Source organism: Oncorhynchus mykiss, chromosome 19, assembly GCF_057628025.1.
Source record: "Oncorhynchus mykiss isolate SJ-2025 chromosome 19, ASM5762802v1, whole genome shotgun sequence".
In the NCBI taxonomy this organism is placed as follows: Eukaryota; Metazoa; Chordata; class Actinopteri; order Salmoniformes; family Salmonidae; genus Oncorhynchus; species Oncorhynchus mykiss.
This window is the reverse complement of record NC_143040.1, coordinates 45356049-45382956: the sequence shown is the minus strand read 5'-3', so window position 1 is coordinate 45382956 and position 26908 is coordinate 45356049. Positions and strand designations below refer to the sequence as shown.

Here is a 26908-nt window from a genome sequence, read left to right as displayed (position 1 = left end):
AGGTCAGTATATGTCCATCAAAGCGGTGACCGAGAGACTGAAAAACAGCTTCTATCTCAAAGCCATCAGACTGTTAAACAGCCATCACTAACTTTGAGTGGCTGCTGCCAACATACTGACTCATCTCTAGCCACTTTAATAATGAAAAATGGATGTAATAAATTAATCACTAACCACTTTAAACAATGCCACTTTATATGTTTACATACCCTACATTACTCATCTCATATGTATATACAGTACTCTATACCATCTACTGCATCTTGCCTATGCCGTTCGGCAATCGCTCATTCATTCATCTTTATGTACATATTCTTATTCATTCCTTTACACTTGTGTTTATTTTAGTTGTGAAATTGTTAGATTACTTGTTAGGTATTACTGCATTGTCGGAACTAGAAGCACAAGCATTTCGCTACACTCGCATTAACATCTGCTAACCATGTGCATGTGACAAATCACATTTGATTTGATTTGATTTGAATAGACTGATGCATTTCAGAAGTAAGTCTTTGTTTCTGGCCATTTTAAGCCTGTAATCAAACCCACAAATGCTGATGCTCTAGATCCTCAACTAGTCTAAAGGCCAGTTTTATTGCTTCTTTAAACAGAACAACAGTTCAGCTGTGCTGACATGATTGCAAAAGGGTTTTCTAATGATCAATTAGCCTTTTAAAACGAGAAACTTGGATTAGCTAACACAACGTGCCATTGGAACACAGGAGTGATGGTTGCTGATAATGGGCCTATGTAGATATTCCATAAAAATAAATAAATCACCCATTTCCAGCTACAATAGTCATTTACAACATTAACAATGTCTACACTGTATTTCTGATAAATTTGATGTGATTTTAATGGACCAAAAAAAATTGCGTTTCTTTTGTAATCTATAATCTTTATTTTGAGTATATTTTTTAAAACTCTATATAACCTTTACTCTTTCAACAGAAAACACTTTGTCATTAATCTCAGAATTCAGCTGCATCCAGGGTCCATCTCCATCCAGTATCTCCTCCCAAGTCTAATAGTCCTGATTGAGCTGCTCCTCCTGCCGCTGCCTGTCACCACACTGTTTGGTCCTGTTTTGGTGGGTGATTCTGTCACGGCTGATTTCCTCCTCTTTGTCTGAAGAGGATGTGTAGCAGGGATCAGACCAAAATGCAGCGAGGTAAGTGTCCATAGTAGATTTTAATGAATAAACTGAAACAGTACAAAACAATAAACAAAACGTGGAAAAAAAAAACACGAAACAAAACAGTGTTGTGAAATAGACACTGAAACAATCACCCACCAAGTACCCACAGAAAATGGCTGCCTAAATATGGTTCCCAATCAGAGACAACGATAGACATCTGCCTCTAATTGAGAACCAATCTAGGCAACCATAGACATACAATATACCTAGAAGGGTAACAGCCCATAAACATTCAAAAACCCCTAGGCAAGATCAAAACACATGCATCACCCATGTCACACCCTGACCTAACCAAAATAACAAGGAAAACAAAGAATACTAAGGTCAGGGTATGACACTTAGGTTGGAGTCATTAAAACTTGTTTTTCAACCACTCCACAAATTTCTTGTTAACAAACTATAGTTTGGGCAAGTCGGTTAGAAAATCTACTTTGTGCATGACACAGGTCATTATTATTTATTTATTATTTCACTTATAATTCACTGTGTCACAATTCCAGTGGGTCAGAAGTTTACATACATTAAGTTGACTGCTTAAACAGCTTCGAAAATTCCAGAAAATTATGTCATGGCTTTAGAAGCTTCTGATAGGTTAATTTGACATTATTTGAGTCAATTGGAGGTGTGCCTGTGGATGTATTTCAATGCCTACCTTCAAACTCAGTGCCTCTTTGCTTGACATCATGGGAAAATCAAAAGAAATCAGCCAAGACCTCAGAAATAAAATTGTATACCTCCACAAGTCTGGTTCATCCTCAGGAGCAATTTCCAAATGTCTAAAGGTACCACTTTCTTCTGTACAAACAATAGTACGCAAGTATAAACACCATGGGACCACGCAGCCATCACACCGCTCAGGAAGGAGACGTGTTCTGTCTCTGGAGATTAACGTACTTTGGTGCGAAAAGTGCAAATCAATCCCAGAACAACAGCAAAGGACCTTGTGAAGATGCTGGAGGAAACAGGTACAAAAGTATCTATGTCCACAGTAAAACGAGTCCTATATCGACATAACCTGAAAGGCCGCTCAGCAAGGAAGAAGCCACTCCTCCAAAACGACAAAGCCAGACTATGGTTTGCATCTGCACATAGGGACAAAGATAGTACTTTTTGGAGAAATGTCCTCTGGTCTGATGAAACAAAAATATAAATGTTTGGCCATAATGACCATCGTTATGTTTGGAGGAAAAAGGGGGAGGCTTGCAGGCCGAAGAACACCATCCCAACCGTGAAGTACGGGGGTGGCAGCATCATGTTGTGGGGGTGCTTTGCTGCAGGAGGGACTGGTGCACTTCACAAAATAGATGGCATCATGAGGAGGACAATTATGTGAATATATTGAAGCAACATCTCGAGATGTTGTCAGGAAGTCAGGAAGTTAAAGCTTGGTCGCAAATGGGTCTTCCAAATGTACAGTGACCCCAAGCATACTTCCAAAGTTGTGGCAAATTAGCTTAAAGACAACAAAGTCAAGGTATTGGAGAAGCCATCACAAGGACCTGACCTCAATCCTATAGAACATTTGTGGGCAGAACTGAAAAAGCGTGTGCGAGCAAGGAGGTCTACAAACCTGACTCAGTTACACCAGCTCTGTCAGGAGGAATGGGACAAAATTCACCCACCTTCTTGTGGGAAGCTTGTGGAAGGCTACCCAAAACATTTGACCCAAGTTAAACAATTTAAAGGCAATGTTACCAAATACTAATTGAGTGTATGTAAACTTCTGACCCACTGATGAAAGCAATAAAAGCTGAAATAAATAATTCTCTCTACTACTTTTCTGACATTTCACATTCTTAAAATAATGTGGTGATCCTAACCGACCTAAGACAGGGAATTCTTACAAGGATTAAATGTCAGGAATTGTGAAAAACTGAGTTTAAATGTATTTGGCTAAGGTGTATGTAAACTTCAGACTTCAACTGTACACGGGGTGCAAAAAAACTGAATGCAGATTTACCTAATTCTGTAGTGATCAATGGGACCTAGATTTAACCAATCCTGTGTTTGGGTCTGGTGACTTGTATGTCTGTAATTTAACAATAAAGTAAGGCATGGCGGGAGTTTGCACAAGAGGTTTTTATAAACATAAAGAGAGCAGTGCATTTATCTACAAGACTTTAGTGGAAACATAACTGGTGCCTTTTCATTAGACTTGTTGTGAAATAGTGCTTTCCAGCTGCACCAATCAAAGCAGGGAGTTTGTAGCAAAGCACGCCCTAACAATACAGTTTGTCAAAACCATTCAACTTGGGACGATGGGGGGAGCAGGGTTGCAAAATGCAATCATATCATGCAATTATATCATTAATACAATTGTCATATGTAATATATATTTTAATACAGACTAGCTAAAAAAATAAGTGAAATTGTATCAATTATCTGATGGATAATTATGTGGTTATCTGGTTTTCACAGCCTATTTTAATTTTCTCCATGATCAGGCGCCCAAGTGGATGTCGAAAAGCTGTTTGGCTCAGCTCAGTCGCAACTTCCCGAAGAGGAAGAACTTAATAAACAATGCTATACTGGTGGATGGTAACATTTAAATAAAACCCAGCCCTGAAAATAAATGTCTCGTCATCTCATAGTGGAAACGCATACCGAGGTAAAGACAGTTTCAAGTTGGATATTCCACGGATATTCTCGCTTTCAAACCTCAATAGCTTTCAAACCAATTGAGCCACAGACTCCAAATAAGTGTCATGATGGTGGAAAAATTGCGCACAACATTGCACAGGTCATATTTTCACGATTTGGATATTAATTCACTTTCCAAAGCTAATAGACATGTGGAAATGTGAGCAGGATGTTGAATTAATTAGTGCAAAGTACAAACTTTCTTTACATTCAAATTTCAATAGCTCGTTGATCATGTGACCTATTGACTTCAAACAAGGTTCAGAATGTCCACTGACTACCCTTCTATATTGCACACCATTTAATTTATCAATTTTCATCTCACACGTTTTTACATGAATTTTTCAAGATTTAAAATTTCAATAGTTCCTTGGTCATGTCAATTGCACACATAAGACCGGGCAGTGGATATACACCTATATTGCGTAACCTCTAGTCATGTATCTTCTATATTGATGTACATTAATATTAGTTTGACAATTAGGGGGTTCAGTCCAGTGTTGTGTTTACCCTTTTCTTTCATATTTATCTATCATAATTGGTAGTTCTAAGTACTTATTTTCCCTGTTTTTTATTTTTTCCATAGTATTTAACAGCGGTACACAACAGGAGAGATACAGATAATATCTCCTTTCGTTGTTAATATCAACCATAAAGGAAAAGGGCAAAGTACGAGAGTCATGTTATTAATTGTCCAAAGCAAGGATGGAAAGTGAGCTAGTGAGGTAGGCTACAGTGGGTTTGCTGGTCAATACATACACTGAACATGTAACCACAGTAATGGTGGCCAGTAAATCAATGAATAAAAATGTAATATTGACAAATAAAAAATAAATTGTAGACCTTTAATCTGTTCCAACATGTCAACAGACACAACTTCAGATAAGTATGAAACATTTCTCAGTGTTAACTTTCTCTTTATCCCTGGTTGATGTACATTTCAGAGCCTCTTCAGTGTGGATGGGGTATAGCATACATTTTCAACAACAAAGACTGCACTTCCAGTTTGTGTTCTTTACTATGTTGAACTCTTTTGTCTTCATTCCTAGGCACAGCACATGGAACCAACGTTGGCATGCAAAACATTCAATCTAAAACAAAACAAAGCGTAACACGTTATAAATAATATCAAATATCAATGCAGTATGGAGAATTACGAATTAGCCATCCATTGTGTTATATCATAAATTGTCTTACATGCCGTCACCGTTGTCAAAAGATTATAAACATGTTAAATAAAGTTACTAACCCAGTCAGTCTTTGGGCCACATCCAGGTTCTTTATCTGTGGCACACATTAAGCAGTTGTTGGCTTTGTTGAACTCTGAAATCATAGGCATGTTCCGAACATATGGCAGTCCCACACAACTACATAAGAATAAAGAATTTACATTTACTTTGAATTAAATGTCATTACATACCAGACATTTTTAGTATATCCTCAGCCATTTCTTTTCGCGGTTGCTCCATGTGTTTATGAACGTTCCATATCAATTTGGGAGGGGATGTTGGAAGTTCTGTGCAACTTCCTTGGCCATCTACACCAAAAAAAGGGTTTTGACCTAATCGTCACATAACAGCAAACCATTCATTATCGAAATATAACTATCAAACCTACATTACAAAGACCCCGCAGCTGAAGATGTCCTGCTGCATGGTGTGAGTTATTTCCCCTCCTTTCCACTTTATGTCCGCCCAGTCGTCTTTTCCATGGCAGGATCTTCTCATTTTGAATGATTCTCTTTTTTTATGTAAACATAATGGAATTCTGATTAGTTATAGGCAAATGAATACACAGGCCAAATTTGTATGCTGTTTTCCTTATCACTATAATCTAGTAGTAATTTAGTAGTAGAGGTAATTTCCTTTATGCCCCATTCAACACACAGCCAACCTTATCACAGAGTGAATAAATGTAGAGCGTTTGTAGACTTTAAGAAAAAAGTATTAAGCGACAGTTTCATTAGTACATGCTTAAAGAAAGTCATATCACAAAGATCACAGATGACAGTGCCCACCAAATCTATGACAATAGAGAATGAATTGTAAGCACCAAAGTGTGTTTGTCAAAATAATATCTGAAAATGTCAGTTGTTGAACATAATACTTCTATTTGCAATAGCAATTTACGATATATGCAGTGGAGGAATATTCCATGTACCAACACTACATGTAGGATGGATCGAAGACATTCCCACATACAGTATATATATTTTTAAATTATTTTTTAATTGATCCTTTATTTAACCAGGTAAGCCAGTTGAGAACAAGTTTTCATTTACAACTGCGACCTGGCCAAGATAAAGCAAAGCAGTGTGACACAAACAACAACACAGAGTTACACAGTGAATAAACAAGCGTACAGTCAAACACAACAGAAAAGTCCATATACAGTGTATGCAAATGAAGTAAGATTAGGGAGCTAAGGCAATAAATAGGCTGTAGTGGCGAAATAATTACAATTTCGCAAATAAACACTGGAGTGATAGATGTGCAGAAGATGAATGTGCAAGTAGACACTGGGGTGTGAAGGAGCAAAAAAATAAAAATAGAAATAAAATTCAAAAACACTATGGGGATGAGGCAGTTGGATGGGCTATTTACAGCTGGGCTATGTACAGGTGCAATGATCTGTTAACTGCTCTGATAGCTGATGCTTAAAGATAGTGATGGAGATATGAGTCTTCAGCTTCAGTGATTTTTGCAATTCGTTCCAGTCATTGGCAGCAGAGAACTGGAAGGAAAGGCGGCCAAAGGAGGAATTGGCTTTGGGGGTGACCAGTGAAATAAACCTACTGGAGCGCGTGCTACAGGTGGGTGCTGCTATGGTGACCAGTGAGCTGAGATAAGGCGGGGCTTTACCTAGCAAGGACTTATAGATGACCTGGAGCCACTGGGTTTGGCGACAAATATGAAGAGAGGGCCAGCCAACGAGAGCAGTGGTGGGTAGTATATGGGGCTTTGGTGACTGCGATAGACTGCATCCAATTTGCTGAGTAGAGTGTTGGAGGCTATTTTGTAATTGACATCGCCAAAGTCAAGGATTGGTAGGATAGTCAGTTTTACGAGGGTATATTTGGCAGCATGAGTGAAGGATGCTTTGTATTGAAATAGGGAGACGATTCTAGATTTCATTTTGGATCAGAGATGCTTCATATGAGTCTGGAAGGAGAGTTTGCAGTCTAACCAGATACCTAGGTATTTGTAGATGTCCACATATTCTAAGTCAGAACCGTCCAGAGTAGTGATGCTAGGCAGGTGGGCGGGTGCGGGCAGCGATCGGTTGAAGAGCATGCATTTAGTTTTACTTGCATTTAAGAGCAGTTGGATGCCACGAAAGGAGTGTTGTATGGCTCGTCTGGAGGTTAGTTAACAGTGTCCAAAGAAGGCCCAGATGTATACAGAATGGTGTCGTCTGTGTAGAGGTGGATCAGAGAATCACCAGCCGCAAGAGCGACATCATTGATGTATACAGAGAAAAGAGTCAGCCCGAGATATTTTTTATTTTACCTTTATTTAACTAGGCAAGTCAGTTAAGAACAAATTCTTATTTTCAATGACGGCCTGTTCAGGGGCAGAACAACAGATTTGTACCTTGTCAGCTCGGGGAGTTGAACTTGCAACCTTTCGGTTACTAGTCCAACGCTCTAACCACTAGGCTACCCTGCCGCCCCAGGGGGAGAAGACCTTAGAAAGGCAGGGTAGGATATATATAGGTCTGTAACAGTTTGGGTCTAGAGTGTCACCCCCTTTGAAGAGGGGGATGACCGCGGCTGCTTTCCAATCTTTGGGGATCTCAGACGATTCGAAAGAGAGGTTCAACAGGCTAGTAATAGGGGTTGCAACAATTGCTGCGGATAATTTTAGAAAGAGAGGGTCCAGATTGTCTAGACCAGCTGATTTGTAGGGGTCCAGATTTTGCAGCTCTTTCAGAACATCAGCTATCTGGATTTGGGTGAAGGAGAAATGGGGGAGGCTTGGGCAAGTTGCTGTGGGGGGTGCAGAGCTGTTGACCGGGGTAGGGGTAGCCAAGTGGAAAGCAAGGCCAGCTGTAGATAAATGCTTACTGAAATTCTCGATAATAGTAGATTTATCAGTGGTGACAGTGTTTCTCAGTGGAGTGGACAGCTGGGAGGAGGTGCTCTTATTCTTAATGGACTTTACAGTGTCCCAGAACTTTTTGGAGTTTGTGCTACAGGATGCAAATTTCTGTTTGAAAAGCTAGCCTTTGCTTTCCTAACTGCCTATGTATATTGGTTCCTAACTTCCCTGAAAAGTTGCACATCACGGGGGCTATTCGATGCTAATGCAGAACGCCACAGGATGTTTTTGTGCTGGTCAAGGGCAGTCAGGTCTGGAGTGAACCAAAGGCTATATCTTTTCCTGGTTCCACAGTTTTTGAATAGGGCATGCTTATTTAAGATGGTGAGGAAAGCACTTTCAAAGAATAACCAGGCATCCTCTACTGACGGAATGAGGTCAATATCTTTCCAGGATACCTGGGCCAGGTCGATTAGAAAGGCCTGCTCGCTGAAGTGTTTTAGGGAGCGTTTGACTTTGCTGAGGGGTAGTCGTTTGACCGCAGACCCATTACGGACACATGCAAGGAGGCAGTGATCGCTGAGAGGTGTATTTAGAGGACAGGTTGGTCAGGATGATGTCTATGAGGGTGCCCGAATTTACGGATTTGAGGTTGTACCTAGTAGGTTCCATGATAATTTGGGTGAGATTGAGCGCATCTATCTTAGATTATAGGATGGCCCGGGTGTTATGCATATCCCAGTTTGGGCCACCTAACCGTACAATCTCTGAAGATAAATGGGGGGCAATTAATTCACATATGGTTTCCAGGGCGCAGCTGGGGGCTGAGGGGGGTCTGTATAACAAGCGGCAATAGTGAGAGACTTATTTCTGGAAAGGTGGATTTTTAAAAGTAGAAGCTCGAACTGTTTGGGCACAGACCTGGATAGTATGACAGAACTCTACAGGCTGTCTCTGGAGTAGAAATTTTAAATCTTGAAAAATGTATGTAAAAATGTGTAAGATGAAAATTGACAAACTAAATGGTGTGTAATATAGAAGGGTAGCCAGTGGACATTCTGAACCTTGTTTGAAGTCACTAGGTCACATGATCAAGGAGCTATTGACATTTTACATTTTGAAAAATTAATGTAAAAATGTGTGAGATGAAAATGGACAAACTAAAGGGTGTATAATGTGTAGGCCCACCGAGTGAACATTCTGAACCTTTTTTGAAGTCACTGGGTCACATGACCAAGGAGCTATTGAAATTCTAAATTTTGAAAAATGCATGTAAAATCATGTGAGATGGAAAGTCGACAAAAAAAGTGTGTTGAATGTGTGTCTATGCCATCGGGTTAGCTACAACCAGTTTGGAAAGTTTCATGAGTAATGGTTAAAGAGCTATTGAAATTTGAACAATTTGATTTTGTCACTATGTTGACGGTCCCTAACTGCTGTTGGTGGACTTAAGGAAAACTACAGGCGAATATCCGTTGAATATCCAACCTGAAACTGTCTTTACCTCGGTGAAACACATTGACACAGATTTCCACGAAGTTCCCACTTCAGAATTCCCACTTCAAGCCCCAAATATACTTTCAATTAAATGACAACATTACTGCAATAGAAGTCTCTGCTGGCAGCTAGCCACGGTACCTGACTGACATTTCTATAAGCTACTATTTACCAATTGTGCAATCATTTTCTCCGAGCAGGGTTTGATTGGCCATCTGGCAGTTCTGGCAAATCCCAGATGGGTTGCATACTGACCACATCTTTAATTTCTTCTTTAAGTAGCACCTTATGTATCTAGTCCCCCCATTTGAAGGTGTCATAAGTATTTGGACAAATTCCCTTACAGTGTATATATTTTTTATTTAACTTATTTTTAACTAGGCAAGTCAGTTAAGAACAAATTCTTATTTACAATGACGGCCTACCCCGGCCAAAGCATAAAGCCCGATGGAACTCCCAATCACAGCAGGTTGTGATACAGCCTGGAATCGAACCAGGGTTTGTAGTGATACCTCTAGCACTGAGATGCAGTGCCTTAGACCGCTGCGCCACTCAGGAGCCCAAAGTCAACAAAAGTTTAGTATTTGGTCCCATATACCTAGCACGCCATGACTACATCAAGCGTGTGACTACAAACTTGTTGGAGCAAGGAGTTTGGTTAGCCAGGCAACAAATACAGTGCCTTTGGAAAGTACCCCTTGACTTTTTCCACATTTTGTTATGTTACAGCCTTATTCTAAAATGGATTACAACATTTTTACTCATAAATCTACACACAATACCCCACACAATACACACAATGACAAAGTGAAAAACAGGGTTCTAGAAAGGTCTGCTAATTTATTTTTTAAAATAAAACAGAAATACCTATTTACATAAGTATTCAGACCCTTTGCTATGAGACTCAAAATTCAGCTCAGGTGAATCCTGTTTCCATTGATCACTCTTGACATCTTTCTCAAATTTGATTGGAGTCCACCTCTGGTAAATTCGATTGATTGGACATGATTTGAAAAGCACACACCTGTCTATATAAGGTCCCACAGTTGACAGTGCATGTCAGAGCAAATACCAAGCCATGAGGTTGAAGGAATTGTCCGTAGAGCTCCAAGACAGGATTGTGTCCAGGCACAGATCTGGGGAAGAGTACCAAAAAATGTCTGCAGCATTGAAGATCCCCAAGAACAGAGTGGCCTCCATCATTCTTAAATGGAAGACCTTTGGAACCACCAAGACTCTTACTAGAACTGGCCGCCCGGCCAGAAGGAGCAATCGGGGGAGAAGGACCTGAGTAAGGAAGGTGACCAAGAACCATATGGTCACTCTGACAGAGCTCCAGAGTTCCTCTTTAGGGATGAGAGAACCTTCCAGAAGGATAACCATCTCTGCAGCACTCCACCAATCAGGCCTTTACGGTAGGGTGGCCAGACGGAAGCCAGGCCTCAGTAAAAGGCACATGACAGCCCGCTTAGTTTGCCAAAAGGCACATAAAGACTCTCAGACCATGAGAAACAAGATTCTCTGGTCTGATGAAACCAAGACTGAACTCTTTGGCCTGAATGCCAAGTGTCACATCTGTAGGAAACCTGGCACCATCCCTGTGGTGAAGCATGGTGGCGGCAGCATCATGCTGTGGGGATTTTTTTCACCGGGAGGGATTGGAAGACTAGTAAGGATCAAGGAAAAGATGAACGGAGCAAAGTACAGAGAGATCCTTGATGAAAACCTGCTCCAGAGGGTTCAGGACCTCAGCCTGGTGTGAAGGTTCACCTTGCAACAGGACAGCGACCCTAAACACACAACGCACCAAAGCACCAAATACAGGTGTGCCAAGCTTGTAGCGTCAACTAAGTACTGAGTAAAGGGTCTGAATACTTATGCACATGTAATAAATCTTTATTTAGATTTTTATACATTTGCAAAAAATCTAAAAAACAAACAAACATCAATTTTAGAATAAGGCTGTAAAGTAACTAAATGTGGAACAATTCATGGGCTCTGAAAACTTTCAGAGGGCACTGTATATACGAAAGGGTAGTGTATTTTGTATCAAATGATGTTGACACCCAAGAATCCTGTTCATGAATGCTGGTTAATGCTGATTAAGAGACAGAGTACAAGGAAATTACATAGGGTTAAGAACCATGGGATTGTAAAACATTAAGGAGTGCAGTAGTGCAGAAGTGATAGTGAGTCCATTTATAGCCAGGTGTAAGGTGGATGGATCGCAGGTTAGCACAGCCAGGGTGGATGAAGAATGGATGGAGTATGGTGGCTTGATGAAAGGGGAAGCAGCCGGTCAGGTGGGCAGGTCTGTGGGTGGACAGGTATCTGGATCCGGGCCAGGATGGGTGGCCTCACGGGCCGCCAAGAGGGAGAAAGGGAGAGAAGCAGGGTTGTTAGAAAAGAAGACAAAGGCATAAAGGATCCAGACATAAACATATTTGGAAAGTAAATAAAAATACTAAATGTAACAAAGGTTTAAAAGGGGTGTTTTCTGCATATTCTTCAAAACTTAGACTGAATCTGCTGCCCAGACAGAGGGATGGTGCGCTGTAGGAGAAGGCCTGCACCTAGCTGTGTTTTCTGATATATGTGGGAAAATGAGAAGGCCGGCTTCCTGTGATCTGAGGGATCTGATGGCTTAGTATTGTATTAATATGTCCTTAAGGTAGGTGGTAGCGTGTCTATTTAAGGCTTTATACTTATGTTAAGAGTTAGACTGTAGGTTGTACCGAACTGGGGAGCCAGTGCAGTTAGGCAAGAATTGGGGTGATGTATTCAGATTTGTTGGTTCCTGTTAGGACTCTGGCAGCAACATTCTGTATGAGATGTTTTTATTAAATGTATTTGTGGCGGTACAGCCTGAAAAAAAGGTGTTACAGTAATCTAGACGGTATGTAATGAAGGCATCAGTAAATGAACGTTTCTACTCATGTTAAGAGTCTTACTGTCTGTGTTGTGTCTTGTGTTACATAAAAAACATACTTGCTTTGTTGTATGGTATAATATTATGTAGAAGTAAAATTGTTCAAAAAGAAAAATTCACACATTACTACATTGAAGACGTGAGTGTAATAGGAGTTCAACTCTTCTCCTTGTTTTCTATTTTATTGCCAATTGATAACACTGACTGTTTACCAAGTGGCATACTTTTTGCTGTCTGGTTGTTTTATATGATTTGAATCACTTTCTGACAGCCCCCCTTTTGATTTGAACAAAACCTTCCATACATGTTTGTCCAATGTAGAAGTGCTCAGAAAGTGACTTTTTCATTCAGGAGATAGAGGTGCTCCAAGTTCTGCATTCCCATACTGCCATGAGAATTCCATGTCTTCATCACTGACAAATATGAACTATTGAGTTTTATATCATGTGAAGCTTGCAAACAGGTTTGTCAAGCTGTTTATGATTTATTGAGAAAACAAAAAATGTATGTCATTTTTTAAGCTTGAAGGTCAATTATCTAAAACATACAGTTCATTATCTGTATGTTGTACCTTAGACATTATTCTACATCATCTGAATTGTTTGTGTTGTGCCTGCCATGGATTGAGACACAGCTTACTCTTGAATGCAGGGTGGATATTAGAATAGCCATTCCAATTAAAGTTGGCATTCGACAGTGGGTGGACCGGCGGCCATCTTACTGGTAGTAATTGGAAGTTAAAGTTTCAATTCAATTTAAATGTCTATTGTGTACGAGATAAATTGCAGGGGTCTGAAGGGATAGGTCCATTCTATGAATTATATTTCTATGGTTGAAATGACGCCCACTCTGTATTCAAGAGTATGCTGTGTCAATTGATGATGCGCACAACACAAATGATTCAGATTATGAAAAATAGGTTCTAAGATACAACAGTTGTGAAAATGAAACAAATCTGAGTTTACCCGTTTTCTGATATTTTATTTCAATAAATCATACAACAGTTTGACAACCCTGCTTGTAAGCTTTCAAATGATATCAAACTCAACCGTTATCTTTTTTCAGTGATGAAAACATGGACGTCTTGGGTCAACTTTGGTCACCTCTATATCCTGAATGTTTTGCCATTCAGGTCCAGAAAGTCACTTTCTGACCACTTCCACAATGTGCAAGCGAGCATGTATGAACGGTTTTGTTCAAATCATAAGGGGTGTAGTCAGAAAGGGATTTAAATATTATGGACCGACCCTGTGTTCAAACTAGGTGACATTTTAACCTCTGGGCAGTAGGTGGTACAGTGAGCTGCATATTAGCACCACAGACAGTTTTGGACACCACAATAAAAGTACAGCAACGCTTCCTATTGGACTATAGTAGGGAGACTGTACTGAACTATGGTTTTATAGACACAATATATATTTATTTTTCTCCTAAAATATTATCTATTTGGAAAAGATTGAAAGATTTCAAAATGTGTTTTTTTGGAGACTGTTATGTAACTAAAATAATTGTGTCTCCTTAATTTGTGATCAGTGGTAAAAATATTTTGAAGTATTATATACTATTATATATCGTTTTGGGGGGTATCTGTACTTTATATTTTTGACATATTTTACTTTTACTCCACTACATTGAAAATAAAATACTCCCATACATTTTCCCTGACACCTAAAAGTACTGGTAATGTTTTGACTGCTTAGCAGGACAGGAAAATGATCTAATTCACACACCTATCAAGAGAACATGTTTGCCATCCCTACTGCTTCTGATCTGGTGGACTCACTAAACCCAAATGCTTCTTCTGAACATGATATCTGAATGATTCAGTATAACCATGGCAACCCATTAATAAATTATTTTTTATGGTGTTGTCTTGTTTGCTTAAAGAATATGAAATAATTTATATATTTTACTTTTGATGCTTAAGTACACTACAAGACCAAAAGTATGTGGACACCTGCTCGAACATCTCATTCCAGAAGCATGGGCATTAATGTGGAGTTGGTCCCACCTTTGCTGCTATAACAGCCTCCACTCTTCCACTAGATGTTGGAACATTGCTTCGGGAACTTGCTTCCATTCAGCCACAAGATCTTTAGTGAGGTCAGGCACTGATGTTGGGCGATAAGTCTTGGCTCACAGTCGGTGTTCCAATTCATCCCAAAGGTATTTGATGGGGTTGAGTTAAGGGCTCTGTGCTGACCAGTCAAGTTCTTCCACACCGATCTCAACAAATCATTTCTCTATGGACCTTGCTTTGTGCACGGGGGCATTGTCATGCTGGAACAGGAAAGGGCCTTCCCCTTGCCACAAATTTGGAAGCACAGAATAATCTAGAATGACATTGTATGCTGTCGCGTTAAGATTTCCCTTCAATGGAACTAAGGGGCCTAGTACGAACCATGAAAAACAGCCCCAGACCATTATTGCTCCTCTCCCAAACTTTACAGTTGACACTATGCATTCGGGCAGATAGCGTTCTCCTGGCATCGTCCAAACACAGATTTGTCCGTCGGACTGCCAGATGGTGAGGCGTGATTCATCACTCCAGGGAACTTGTTTCCAATTCTCCGGAGTCCAATGGTGGCGAGCTTTACACCAATCCAGCCGGCGCTTGACATTACGCATGGTGATCTTAGGATTGTGTGCGGCTGCTCAGCCATGGAAACTCATTTTATGAAGCTCCCTATGAACAGACTGGGCAGATCTAGCAGGTAAGACATTTGACAAACTGACTTGTGGCACCGTCATAGGTGGCATCCTATGACGGTGCCACGTTGAAAGTCATTCTACTGCCAATGTTTGTCTATGGAGGTTGCATGAATGTGTGTTGATTGTATACACCTGTCAGCAACGGGTATGGCTGAAATAGCCAAATCCAGTAATTTGAAGGGGTGTCCACATACTTTTATATATAGTGTATATTTAATAAAACCAGATACTTTTAGACTTTTACTCAAGTGGTATTTTACTGTGTGTTTTTCACTTTGACATTAGTCATTTTCTCTTAAAGTATGACAATTGGGTACTTTCCACCACTACTTGCGATGGTTGATGACACACCTACATTTTGGGTAAATGTGTGACCAATTCCCATAGGCAACAACTGCAGCTATTGGTTCTAGACAGTGGATGGTGTGTAATTTAAAATATTTAATTTGTATTTCATATTTTTTTCTCCAATTACGTAATCTTGATTTAAACTCAGTTTTCTGGGCTCGTGCATTGGCTGTTCTTTGTTAGGTTTGAGGTCTGATACCAGATTTGATAGGCTATCCACGCTGTCACTCAAGCGCGCTATTCAAGAGGTTACAGGTTGTATGATGCTGTGTGTGAAATAAATAATGTGCGGCAGAGGCAGGCCATGGAGGTGTACAGAACTTGTCGTCGCCGGAAGCATCTGTAACTTTTCTCTTCATGGCCGCGGCAACAATGTTTCTTTTTTGATTACTCTTCTTTTTTGATGTTCTTCCAGTCAGTTTACATGGGCAATGTAGCTTGAACATGTGAACATGTGAACGCGTTTACTTTGTTCTGCTCTTATGGAAGTTTTAGATTAATTTAGTCTAAAACTGGAGTCTGAACGCTATAATTACCCCCAAAAATTGAATCCCTGTGACCTGCACTGGATTTCAATTTTGTAAAATATAAAAGGCACTTTTTTTGCGTCTTCGGAATCTATATCGACGTGAAGATTTGTTTTCGCTAGATCCCCAACAACGTGCGGTTTATGTTCGATGCCTCACGGCATTGTTCTGTCTCGACCAGGCATGTAAGGTCCCTCGAGCTTAGGAATGAGTGGCCGCGAGCAATCGGGCGGTGAACACTATTTTCGGATTTAAGAACTGGGTGGAATATCTGAAGTTTCTGAACATGGATATTACAGTGTCAGAGTTGATGGGAAACTTCATGGATACGCCGCTGGTGGTGTGGGTAAGTGAATGTGCACTCAGCAAGTGCCATGGCGGATAATAATGTAACTCGGTGTCCTGCTAACCTGATCTTGGCCACTTTCATTTTTTTAAATATCCTTGTCCATCTCCTACTCCTAATGACATATTTAAAAAAAAAAAAATGTTTTTTTCTTTCAAACATGCAGTAGCAGACTGGTAGACCTGTTCGTTTACATTATTTATTTACTGTTTCGTGTTAATCTTTGCTGTAAAGCCAGGATGTCTGACATTTTCCCAACAAGCCAACATCTTATTGTGTTTTATTCCTATGGTCTATGGGTTTTATTGGCGTGACCTACTATTATTCCCTAAAACTTGGAACTGACCTTTCATGAAACTGAGCAAGAGCCATGCCAGCTGTTAACACAACCTCCTAGCCTGAATTTTGTATCTAGTCCATGAGGGTCAATATTGGTCAATATTGGTCTATCACAGAGCCATTCCTAGGTCATTGTACTTTGGCTCCATTTTTATCATCACACAAGTCAAGGGAATCATGTTGTTGGTTGAACTCGATGTCGCTAGAGTAGAAAGATGAGGACTGTATGTAAGCTATGCCACAGGGGTTCAGAAGACTGTAGCCTGATGGTATAACTTTTGACAACTCTCTGTATGTTTATTGCCATACCATGAATGCAATGCATGGCTACATGGATACAGTGGGGCAAAAAAGTATTTAGTCAGCCACCAATTGTGCAAGTTATCCCACTTAAAAAGATGAGAGGCCTGTAATTGTCATCATAGGTACACTTCAACTATGACAGACAAAATCCAGAAAATCACATTGTAGGATTTTTAATGATTTTATTTGCAAGTTATGGTGGAAAGTAAGTATTTGGTCAACTACAAACAAGCAAGATTTCTGGCTCTCACAGCCTTCTTTAAGAGGCTCCTCTGTCCTCCACTCGTTACCTGTATTAATGGCACCTGTTTGAACTTGTTATCAGTATAAAAGACACCTGTCCACATCCTCAAACAGTCACACTCCAATCTCCACTAGGCGAAGACCAAAGAGCTGTCAAAGGACACCAGAAAACAAATTGTAGACCTGCACCAGGCTGGGAAGACTGAATCTGAAATAGGTAAGCAGCTTGGTTTGAAGAAATCAACTGTGGGAGCAATTATTAGGAAATGGAAGACATACAAGCCCACTGATAATCTCCCTCGATCTGGGGCATGACAATGATCCCAAACACACCGCCCGGGCAATGAAGGAGTGGCTTCGTAAGAAGCATTTCAAGGTCCTGGAGTGGGCTAGCCAGTCTCCAGATCTCAACCCCATAGAAAATCTTTGGAGGGAGTTGAAAGGGCGTGTTGCCCAGCAACAGCCCCAAAACATCACTGCTCTAGAGGAGATCTGCATGGAGGAATGGGACAAAATACCAGAAACGGTGTATGAAAACCTTGTGAAGACTTACAGAAAACGTTTGACCTCTGTTATTGCCAACAAAGGGTATATAACAAAGTATTGAGATAAGTATTTGGTCAATAACAAAAGTTTATTTTCCACCATAATTTGCAAATAAATTAATAAAAAATCCTACAATGTGATTTTCTGGATTTTCTTTTTCTCATTTTGTCTGTCATAGTTGAAGTGTACCTATGATGAAAATTACAGGCCTCTTATCTTTTTAAGTGGGAGAACTTGCACAATTGGTGGCTGACTAAATACTTTTTTGCCCCACTGTATATGGCATGACAATGGTAGAAGTTGGCTACAGCACATAGCCTGGTGACACTGTATGAAGGCCTATGACTAAAGCACATACAGTATGGCATGAGGCAATGGCTACAACATTGCACAGTGTGTCACCAGTCTATGGATACACTACACACCATGGTACCAGGCTATGCCTTAAGCACATACAGTATGGCACCAGGCTATGGTGGTTGGGCTGATCCCCTCATCCTGCCCTGATGTCCTGTTTGGCCAGTCGGCTGGACCTCAGCCGCTGGCTGCTTGTTCCGCTCGAACAACTCTCTACCCTCCGGTCTTTGTTTCGCTCACTGGGATTCGTCCACTCTACTCGCCCTGACTCACCTCTAGGAGGACCTCCTGGTTCCTCGATCTAGAGCCTAAATATCTTGACATGCTCACAAAGTCATAGACAGTATTAATTGAGAGTGTAAAACTTGCATTGACATCTGTCAGAGCAGGAAACGTCTGTGTATTCTTGGAAACCGAAAGCACTAACACCCAGGTGTGGCCAATCTCTTCATAGGTGAGCTGAGCTCTTTAGAGTAATCCAATCCTGTCTGTCCATTTCTCCTCCCTTTTCTCCCTCTCCCCCTCTCTCTTCAGGTGAAGACCTTTGGACCCCTGGGCTCTGGCTCAGAGGACAAACTCTCCATGTTCATGGATCTGGTGGATGGTGTCTTCCTGCACAAGATCATGACACACATGTGAGTGGACATAAACGTGTGTGTGTGCGTGCGTGCGTGCGTGCATGTTAATCTGGCAGCTGTTTTGTGGCCTCAATCTATCTCCTTTCGTAACCACATCCTGGCATGGTTTCCCCTACTGGTATCCAACTGTGTTCAGACATCCTCCCCATGCCTTCATGGCTCACTGATTGGACTCACTCACTCTTTCAGCTCATTTTCTGGCCCTCATGAGTCAATGTGATCTGACACAGAAAGTCTCTCTTGCTCCTTCCCTCTCACTCGCTTTTTCTCGCGCTCTTGCCTGCCTTTCATGAGTCAATGTGATCCTAAGGCTGCGATTATATCTGCACAATGTGGCTGTCTGTTTGGTTAGTACTGGGAGGCCTCTCAGAGCTCTTGAGCTCAGAGATGCATTCAGTCTGTCTACTGAAAACAGTGAACACAGCCATTATCTCACTGCTGAAAATTATGTATGTGAAAATATTAAAGAAGTGTATATATTTTTTTCATAATGATTGTGATAGTTTGCTCTGACACAGAGGGCTGCTCGTCTCACAAAATTACTGTTCAGAAATCTGACATGGCTCAGGCTAGGTTTTTCTCTAAACCGTCTCAAGTTTCTGAAGCATTTCCTGTGCTCTGTCACTTCAAAGGAAAGTGATGTGCCCTGAATGGCAGGCAATGCAGTCGCAGTCAGTGACTTAGTTTAAGAAACTCCCTATAATGCTGTGACTTGTTTCTGAAATCAGCTACCAGTTTTCTCTTGCACTCCTTCAATTACACTCTTCTCTCCCTCACTCTCTAACTGTGCCTAGCGTCTGTCCCTTTGTGTTGCCCCCAGCTGTGCTAACCATACAGTCCCCTCCCGCTCCCTCCTCCTGCCCCCTCCCTCTCCCAACCCCCTCCTAAGTCCTGTATTTTAACCTACTTCCCCCTGACTAGCTGCTCCTGCTTCCCCTGGCCTATCTGTCTTAATGAGGGGTTTAAATGCTGTATGCTCCTCCTCAAACAAAGACAATATTATTATGCACAGGACAAGGGGACAGAAAACAACCCCCACCAGGACAATGAGGGGTGTAACTCTGCCATGCAGGATTTAGCCATGTAAATAAGTCCATGTGACATCACTGGTATGTCTAGTAATTATCATATGCAATATGTAATAAAGTATGTAGACACCTCTTCACATTCGTGGATTTGGCTATTTCTGCCACACCCGTTGCTGACAGGTGTATAAAATAGAGCACACAGCCATGCAATCTCAACAGACACACATTGGCATTAGAATGGTCTTACTGAAGCGCTCCGGTACTTTCAATGTCTCACTGTCATAGAATGCGGCGTTTCCAATAAGTCAGTTTGTCAAATTTCTGCCCTGCTAGAGCTTCCCCGGTCAAGTGCTGTTATGTAGTGGAAAGGAGCAACAGCGGAAGTGGTAGGTCACACAAGCTCACAGAACTGGACTGCCGTGTGCTGAAGCGTGTAAAGAATCTTCTGTCCTCGGTTGCCACGTCAGCACAATAACTGTTCGTCGGGAGCTTCATGAAATGGTTTTCCATGACTGAGCAGCCACACACAAGCCTAAGATCACCATGCGCAATGTCAAGCATCGGCTGGAGAGGTGTAAAGCTCGCCGCCATTGGACTCTGGAGCAGTGGAAACACGTTCTCTGGAATGATGAATCCCACTTTACCATCTGGCAGTACGACGGAAGAATCTGGGTTTGGTGAATGCCAGGAGAACGCTACCTGCCCGACTGCTTAGTGCCAAATGTAAAGTTAGGGAGAGGAGGAATAATGGCCTGGGGCTGTTTTTCATGGTATGGACCAGGCCCCTTAGTTCAATTGAAGGGAAATCTTAACGCTACAGCATACAAGGGCATTCTAGACGATTCTGTGCTTCCAACTTTGTGGCAACAGTTTGGGGAATGCTCTTTCCTGTTTCTGCATGACAATGCCCACGCAACGTCCATACATAAATGGTTTGTTCCGACATCCAATGGAAAGCCTTCCCAGAAGAGTGGAGGCTGTTATAGCTGCAAAGGTGGGACCAACTCCATGTTAATCTCCATGATTTTTGGAATGAAATGTTCGAACAGTTGTCCACATACTTTTGATCATATAGTGACACTGACATGGCATACATGTAGACTGGTGTCATTGTTTTGGCCTTCTTTCATGTGGCATAGTTTAAAGGTTATTCACTTTGTATTTTTCTTGTTGAGAAAATACACGGGTGTATTTGGATCTTTTTGGTTACAATCATATAGCCTAGGTCCTCTATGGTCAACTTCTGGCACCCTTAGATACACACACATGTGCACGCACAGGTGTCTGAGCTGTTTATGTTAAACCTCTACCACAGATGAGTGGATGGCTGAAATCCTCCAGGCCTTTAGTGCCAGCAGCAGAAGTCTTTCTCTCTCTCTCTGTGTCTCTCTCTCTTTGAGGGTACACACTGTGGTTAGAGACTTCTCCCTTCTGCTGTTCTAGATACCCTTAATTATTATTTTCATGGAAATGTTTCTCTAATGCTCAAGCCTGGGCCTGCTTTAGGCATGTATTCTAGTAGTTCTGATATAGGGTCAGGCTTTACCTTTTTAGATACAGTACATTTGGAAAGTACTCAAGTACTCCTTGACTTTTTCCACATTTTGTTACGTTACAGCTAGAGGTCGACCGATTTAATAGGAATGGACGATTAATTAGGGCCGATTTCGGAATTTTTGGTCACCGATTTGGCCTATTTATTAAAAAAAAGAGAGAAAAAAAGAATGTCACACCTTTTATTTATCCTTTATTTAACTAGGCAAGTCAGTTAAGAACACATTCTTATTTTCAATGACGGCCTAGGAATGGTGGGTTAACTGCCTCGTTCAGGGGCAGAAAGACAGATTTTTACCTTGTCAGCTCGGGGGGATTCAATCTTGCAACCTTACTGTTAACTAGTCCAACGCTCTAACCACCTGATTACATTGCACTCCAGTCTGGAGACTGCCTGTTTTACCCGAATGCTAGCATTAAACTTATCTTATAAAAAACAATCAATCATAATCACTAGTTAACTACACATGGTTGATGATATTACTAGTTTATCTAGCATGTCCTGCGTTGCATATAATCGATGCGGTGCGTATCGTTGCTCCAATGTGTACCTAACCACAAACATCAATGCCTTTTCTTAAAATCAATACACAGAAGTATATATTTTTAAACCTGCATATTTAGCTAAAATAAATCCAGGTTATCAGGCAATATTAACCATGTGACATTGTGTCACTTCTCTTGCGTTCATTGCACGCAGAGTCAGTGTATATGCAACAGTTTGGGCTGCCTAATTTGCCAGAATTGTAAGTAATTATGACATAACATTGAAGGTTATGCAATGTAACAGGAATATTTAGACTTATGGATGCCACCCGTTAGATAAAATACGTAATGGTTCCGTATTTCACTGAAAGAATAAACATCTTGTTTTTGAGATGATAGTTTCCGGATTCGGCCATATTAATGACCCAAGGCTCGTATTTCTGTGTGTTATCATGTTATAACTAAGTATGATTCGATAGAGCAGTCTGACTGAGCGACGGTAGGCACCAGCAGGCTCATAAGCATTCATTCAAATAGCACTTTTGTGCATTTGCCAGCAGCTGTTTATGACTTCAACCCTGTCAACTCCCGAGATTAGGCTGGTGTAACCCATGTAAAATGGCTAGCTAGTTAGCGCTTCAAATGTCACTCGCTCTGAGACTTGGAGTGGTTGTTCCCCTTGCTCTGCATGGGTAACGCTGCTTCGAGGGTGGCTGTTGTCGTTGTGTTCCTGGTTCGAGCCCAGGTAGGAGCGAGGAGAGGGACGGAAGCTATACTGTTACATTGGCAATACTAAAGTGCCTATAAGAACATCCAATAGTCAAAGGTTAATGAAATACAAATGGTATAGAGAGAAATAGTCCTATAATTCCTATAATAACTACAACCTAAAACTTATTGAAGATTTGTGTTTAAAGGAACCACCAGCTTTCATATGTTCTCATGTTCTGAGCAAGGAACTTAAATATTAGCTTTCTTACATGGCACATATTGCACTTTTACTTTCTTCTCCAACTTTTTTTTTTGCATTATTTAAACCAAATTGAACATTTTTCATGATTTATTTGAGGCTAAATTGATTTTATTGATGTATTATATTAAGTTAAAATAAGTGTTCATTCAGTATTGTTGTAATTGTCATTATTACAAAAACAAAAAAATGCCCGATTTGAATCGGAATCTGCTTTTTTTTGGTCCTACAATAATCGGTATCGACGTTGAAAAATCATAATAGGTCAACCTCTAGTTACAGCCTTATTCTAAAATGGATTAAATAAATAATGTTCCTCATCAATCTACACACAATACCCCATAATGACAAAGTCGAGGTACAGATCTGGGGAAGGGTACCAAAAAAATGTCTGCAGCATTGAAGGTCCCCAAGAACACAGTGGCCTTCATCATTCTTAAATGGAAGACGTTTTGGAACCATCAAGACTCTTCCTAAAGCTGGCTGCCTGGCCAAACTGAGCAATTGGGGGAGAAGGGCCTTGGTCAGGGAGATGACCAACAACCCGATGGTCACTCTGACAGAGCTCCAGAGTTCCTCTAGAGATGGGAGAAACTTCTAGAATGGCAACCATCTCTGCAGCACTCCACCAATCAGGCCTTTATGTTAGTGGCCAGACTGAAGCCACTCCTTTGTAAAAGGCACATGACAGCCCGCTTGGAGTTTGCCAAAAGGCACTTAAAGGACTCTCAGACCATGAGAAACAAGATTCTCTAGTCTGAATAAACCAAGATTGAACTCTTTGGCCTGAATGCCAAGTGTCACATCTGGAGGAAACTAGGCACCATCCCTAAGTTGAAGCATGGTGGTGGCATCATCATGCTGTGGGGATGATTTTCAGCGGGAGGGACTGGGAGACTAGTCAGGATCAAAGGAAAAATGAACGGAGCAAAGTACAGAGATAGGTACTTGATGAAAACCTGGTCCGTAGACTTGAACCCGATCAAACATTTCTGTAGAGATCTGACATTAGATGTGCAGCGACTCTCCCCATCCAACCTGACAGAGCTTGAGGATCTACATAGAAGAATGGGAGAAATGCCCCAAATACAGGTGTGCCAAGCTTGTGTCATACTCAAGAAGACTCAATGCTGTAATCGCTGCCAAAGGTGCTTCAACAAAGTACTGAGTGAAGGGTCTGAATACTGGAGTATTGTGTCTAGAGTGAGGGGGAATAAAATATATATTTTAAAATTTTAGAATAAGGCTGTAATGTAACAAAATGTGATAAAGTCAAGGGGTCTGAATACATTCCGAATGCACTGTAATAATGTACACGGTTGTATGGACAGGGCGAGCGGTGAACCTAGATCAGCCCTCCTACTCTGAAAGGCTTTTTGAATGCACTCTGCTTTATCAGCCAGCCAGTGAGAACTGGGAATGGCCATGTCAGAAAGCTGTACATTTAGAACTAAAGGCAGCTAGTACACAAGTTTACCTGAATAAAAAAACCTTTCCTTGTTTCTAAACTAAAGCCCTTTCACAGACTTACTGAAATACTGGCCCACGCTTGGCAGCATTTGCATGGTGTGCCCACAAAACATATGTAAATGAGGTTCGCACAAACAACACTTATCCAGACCAGGCCCTCAAAACAGCCAAGGTCTATTTTGAATTCTGGCTGTAACGCAACAAAATGTGGACTAAGTCAGAGTATGGATACTTTCAGAAGGCAAATAGGGTGTCATTTCAGACGAAATCCCGGTCTCAATGCTAACACTCTGAACTCAAGTCAGACTATTACTAGTCCAATGTCCACTGACTGTTTACCTAACAAGTACAGCAGTTCTGTGACCAGCATATTTAAATGTCGTCCTGTTGATCAGCTCTATGTATTTCAAGCGTGTTTTCACATTTCTGGTTGGCTTTGTAGATTGAACCCTCTCCTGTGGAGACCTGTGTGTGTGTGCGCTTCCAGCTTGTGTAGGGGGACAATGCTGTTCCTGAAAGCCATGCGCATCCATAATAATACATCTGTCAACCAAACAATTGGGTTCTTGGCCTACTTGTTTCGAGGAAAGAAGGACATCACGTCTGTGTGTTCTGAATAAGCACCATATTATATATGCCGTTCCCCTCTAAAGTTTAGGCTAATCCCCAACAGTAATCTGTTTTTCCTTTTTTTGTGTGTGGATATTTGGTAAAAGCAACTCTTTCACTGGAGTTGGTGTACAGTACATACAAATGTAGCCTAAAATAGGAATTTACAGGATTATGTACATTATAGTTGTATGTCTTGCATGCCAGACTAAACGCTTCCCAACTAAAACAGTTCCTTAGAGTTCATGCATATATTGTGTTATCATTTTGTGGTGTTTTGGACTTCGTTTAGTTTTTTTTTGGCTGTATTAGATGAATTCTGACTTTTGAGGAATAGGCTACAAAGTCTCAGAATGGACAAACAGTACTATTGCTCCTTTTTTTTCTCATTTTTTAAGCGACGGTCTTGTAAGGGAGTATGCAAGCACGCTCCTTCGGTCCGGCTAGCAGAGACTGGCTAGGCGCCAGCCGAACGGAAGCATGCTGACACCTTAAGCAGCTGTTCAAAGAAACTATAGTCAATATAATACTCAGTAAAGGAAAAGGCTGCTGTTTCTTCTTTTTTTGTAGTTTATTACTTTACTACAAAAATTTTTTTTCATGTTATGTCTTTTCTTATCCAGAGACCCCAGCCCCACAAATCAGAGAGTGAATAAGAATGTGAACAATGATGTGAACCTACGAATCCAGAACCTCAACATTGTGATCAGACACATCAAGAACTACTACCAGGTGAGCTCAGTTCTGTCTATCCACTTCCTGCTCACTCACCTCACGCACTTTTTATTTTTTAAATTTCCTAACCACTTTTAATGCTGCTCACCATATCAAATTATAGCTACTTACTAATGCACACCTCCTTCACGTGTAGAGCCAGGAGATGTGTGTAGTCTCTGATCTTGGTGATCAGACAGCAGCTGGTGTGTGTGAGCATCCAGAGCATCCTGGGGATTAGACCTGGCAGCTTGGGTGTGGTGGTTATCCCTGGAGGAATGTCTCATTGTTTTGTCTGCTGTCCTTACACTGACATCTCGATTATCAAACAATTACTAATACATGATGTCCTCTGTTTTAATGAGAAATGTTGTGGTGATAATTCTGTCACGATATTTCTGGTAGAGGTAGGTCAGTCATGAATGACAATTAGCCTATATCAGAAACCAACAGTAGTCTTATCTTTTCTAGGTTGCTGTAGGTTTCATCTCACAACCTGTAATTATAGTAATCTGGGAAAATTAATGCTTCCCCACAAAAACACTATCTTTAGATGGAGTAGGCTAGTAGTCTTTCATTATGAATCATGATCGCTAGTCCTCACGTGGAAAGCTTTAGGAGAAACTATGCCGACCTTGTTATTCCACTGTAATTGAGTTGGTGAAATCCACTACACACACGGTGAGACAGTGGAGAGCGACCCAACTGTTCTGGCTGACCTCTCAACACATTCCTTCTCTGTTTCCTCGGTTTCCCAACTACAGACGTCACACACTCCATTCAAATACCGCCCTTGGCTGTAACACACACACACACGCACACACACTCCATTCAAACACTTCCCGACCCTGCCACTGGCTGCCCCGCCAGGTCCAAAGTTTCAAATCTGTGCCCGCTTTGTATGTTTATGGTGTCGCCCGCTTCAGTTGATCACACCGAACTAAGCAGTGTTATCACCCCAAATACTGTATGGAAGTTAGCCTAGTCTCCCTCTTTCAGTTTTACTTTCACACTCTGAATGTAAGAGGCTTTTCCCATTGAAGAGCGTTCAATTCACATTAGCAATGGGAATGTCAGGAGCTGAGAGACTGTCTGGGACGTTCTTGCTTCGCTGTTAAAATGTACTGTAAATGTCACACTAGCCAGTAGGCTAGCTAAGCATGCAAACTATTAAACTAGCTAACGTTATGCAAGCAACCTTTCATGCATCTACCGTATTCAACTCTTGATTAATGGGACAAAACCATATTATACTCTTCAATAATGCAACAATTCACAGGCATGTGCCAACATTTCAATGGATTATTTTCTCATCCATGCACATTTAATTTAGCTGCAAGGCAAATAGCCAATGGCACAGCTGCTAGCTAGCTAACGTTAGCTAACATCAAGTAGGCCTAACTTCAGCATAGCA

The 26908-nt window shown here is 41.1% G+C and overlaps 1 protein-coding gene across 2 annotated transcripts in view; it reads left to right on the top strand.

The window, feature by feature from the left end:
* Window positions 1-15408: 15408 nt before the first annotated feature.
* The window catches only part of ccdc88c (coiled-coil and HOOK domain protein 88C), an 84031-nt gene continuing 72531 nt past the window's right edge, over window positions 15409-26908 (top strand). For both annotated transcript variants that reach the window (XR_016488681.1, XM_021574068.3), the window contains exons 1-3: window positions 15409-16237; window positions 18560-18660; window positions 25404-25512. Coding sequence is in view for 1 of the 2 variants with exons in the window: in XM_021574068.3 (XP_021429743.3) it covers window positions 16178-16237; window positions 18560-18660; window positions 25404-25512 (270 nt within the window). In the remaining variant the exon portion in view is untranslated. The remainder of the gene's footprint in view (window positions 16238-18559; window positions 18661-25403; window positions 25513-26908) is intronic.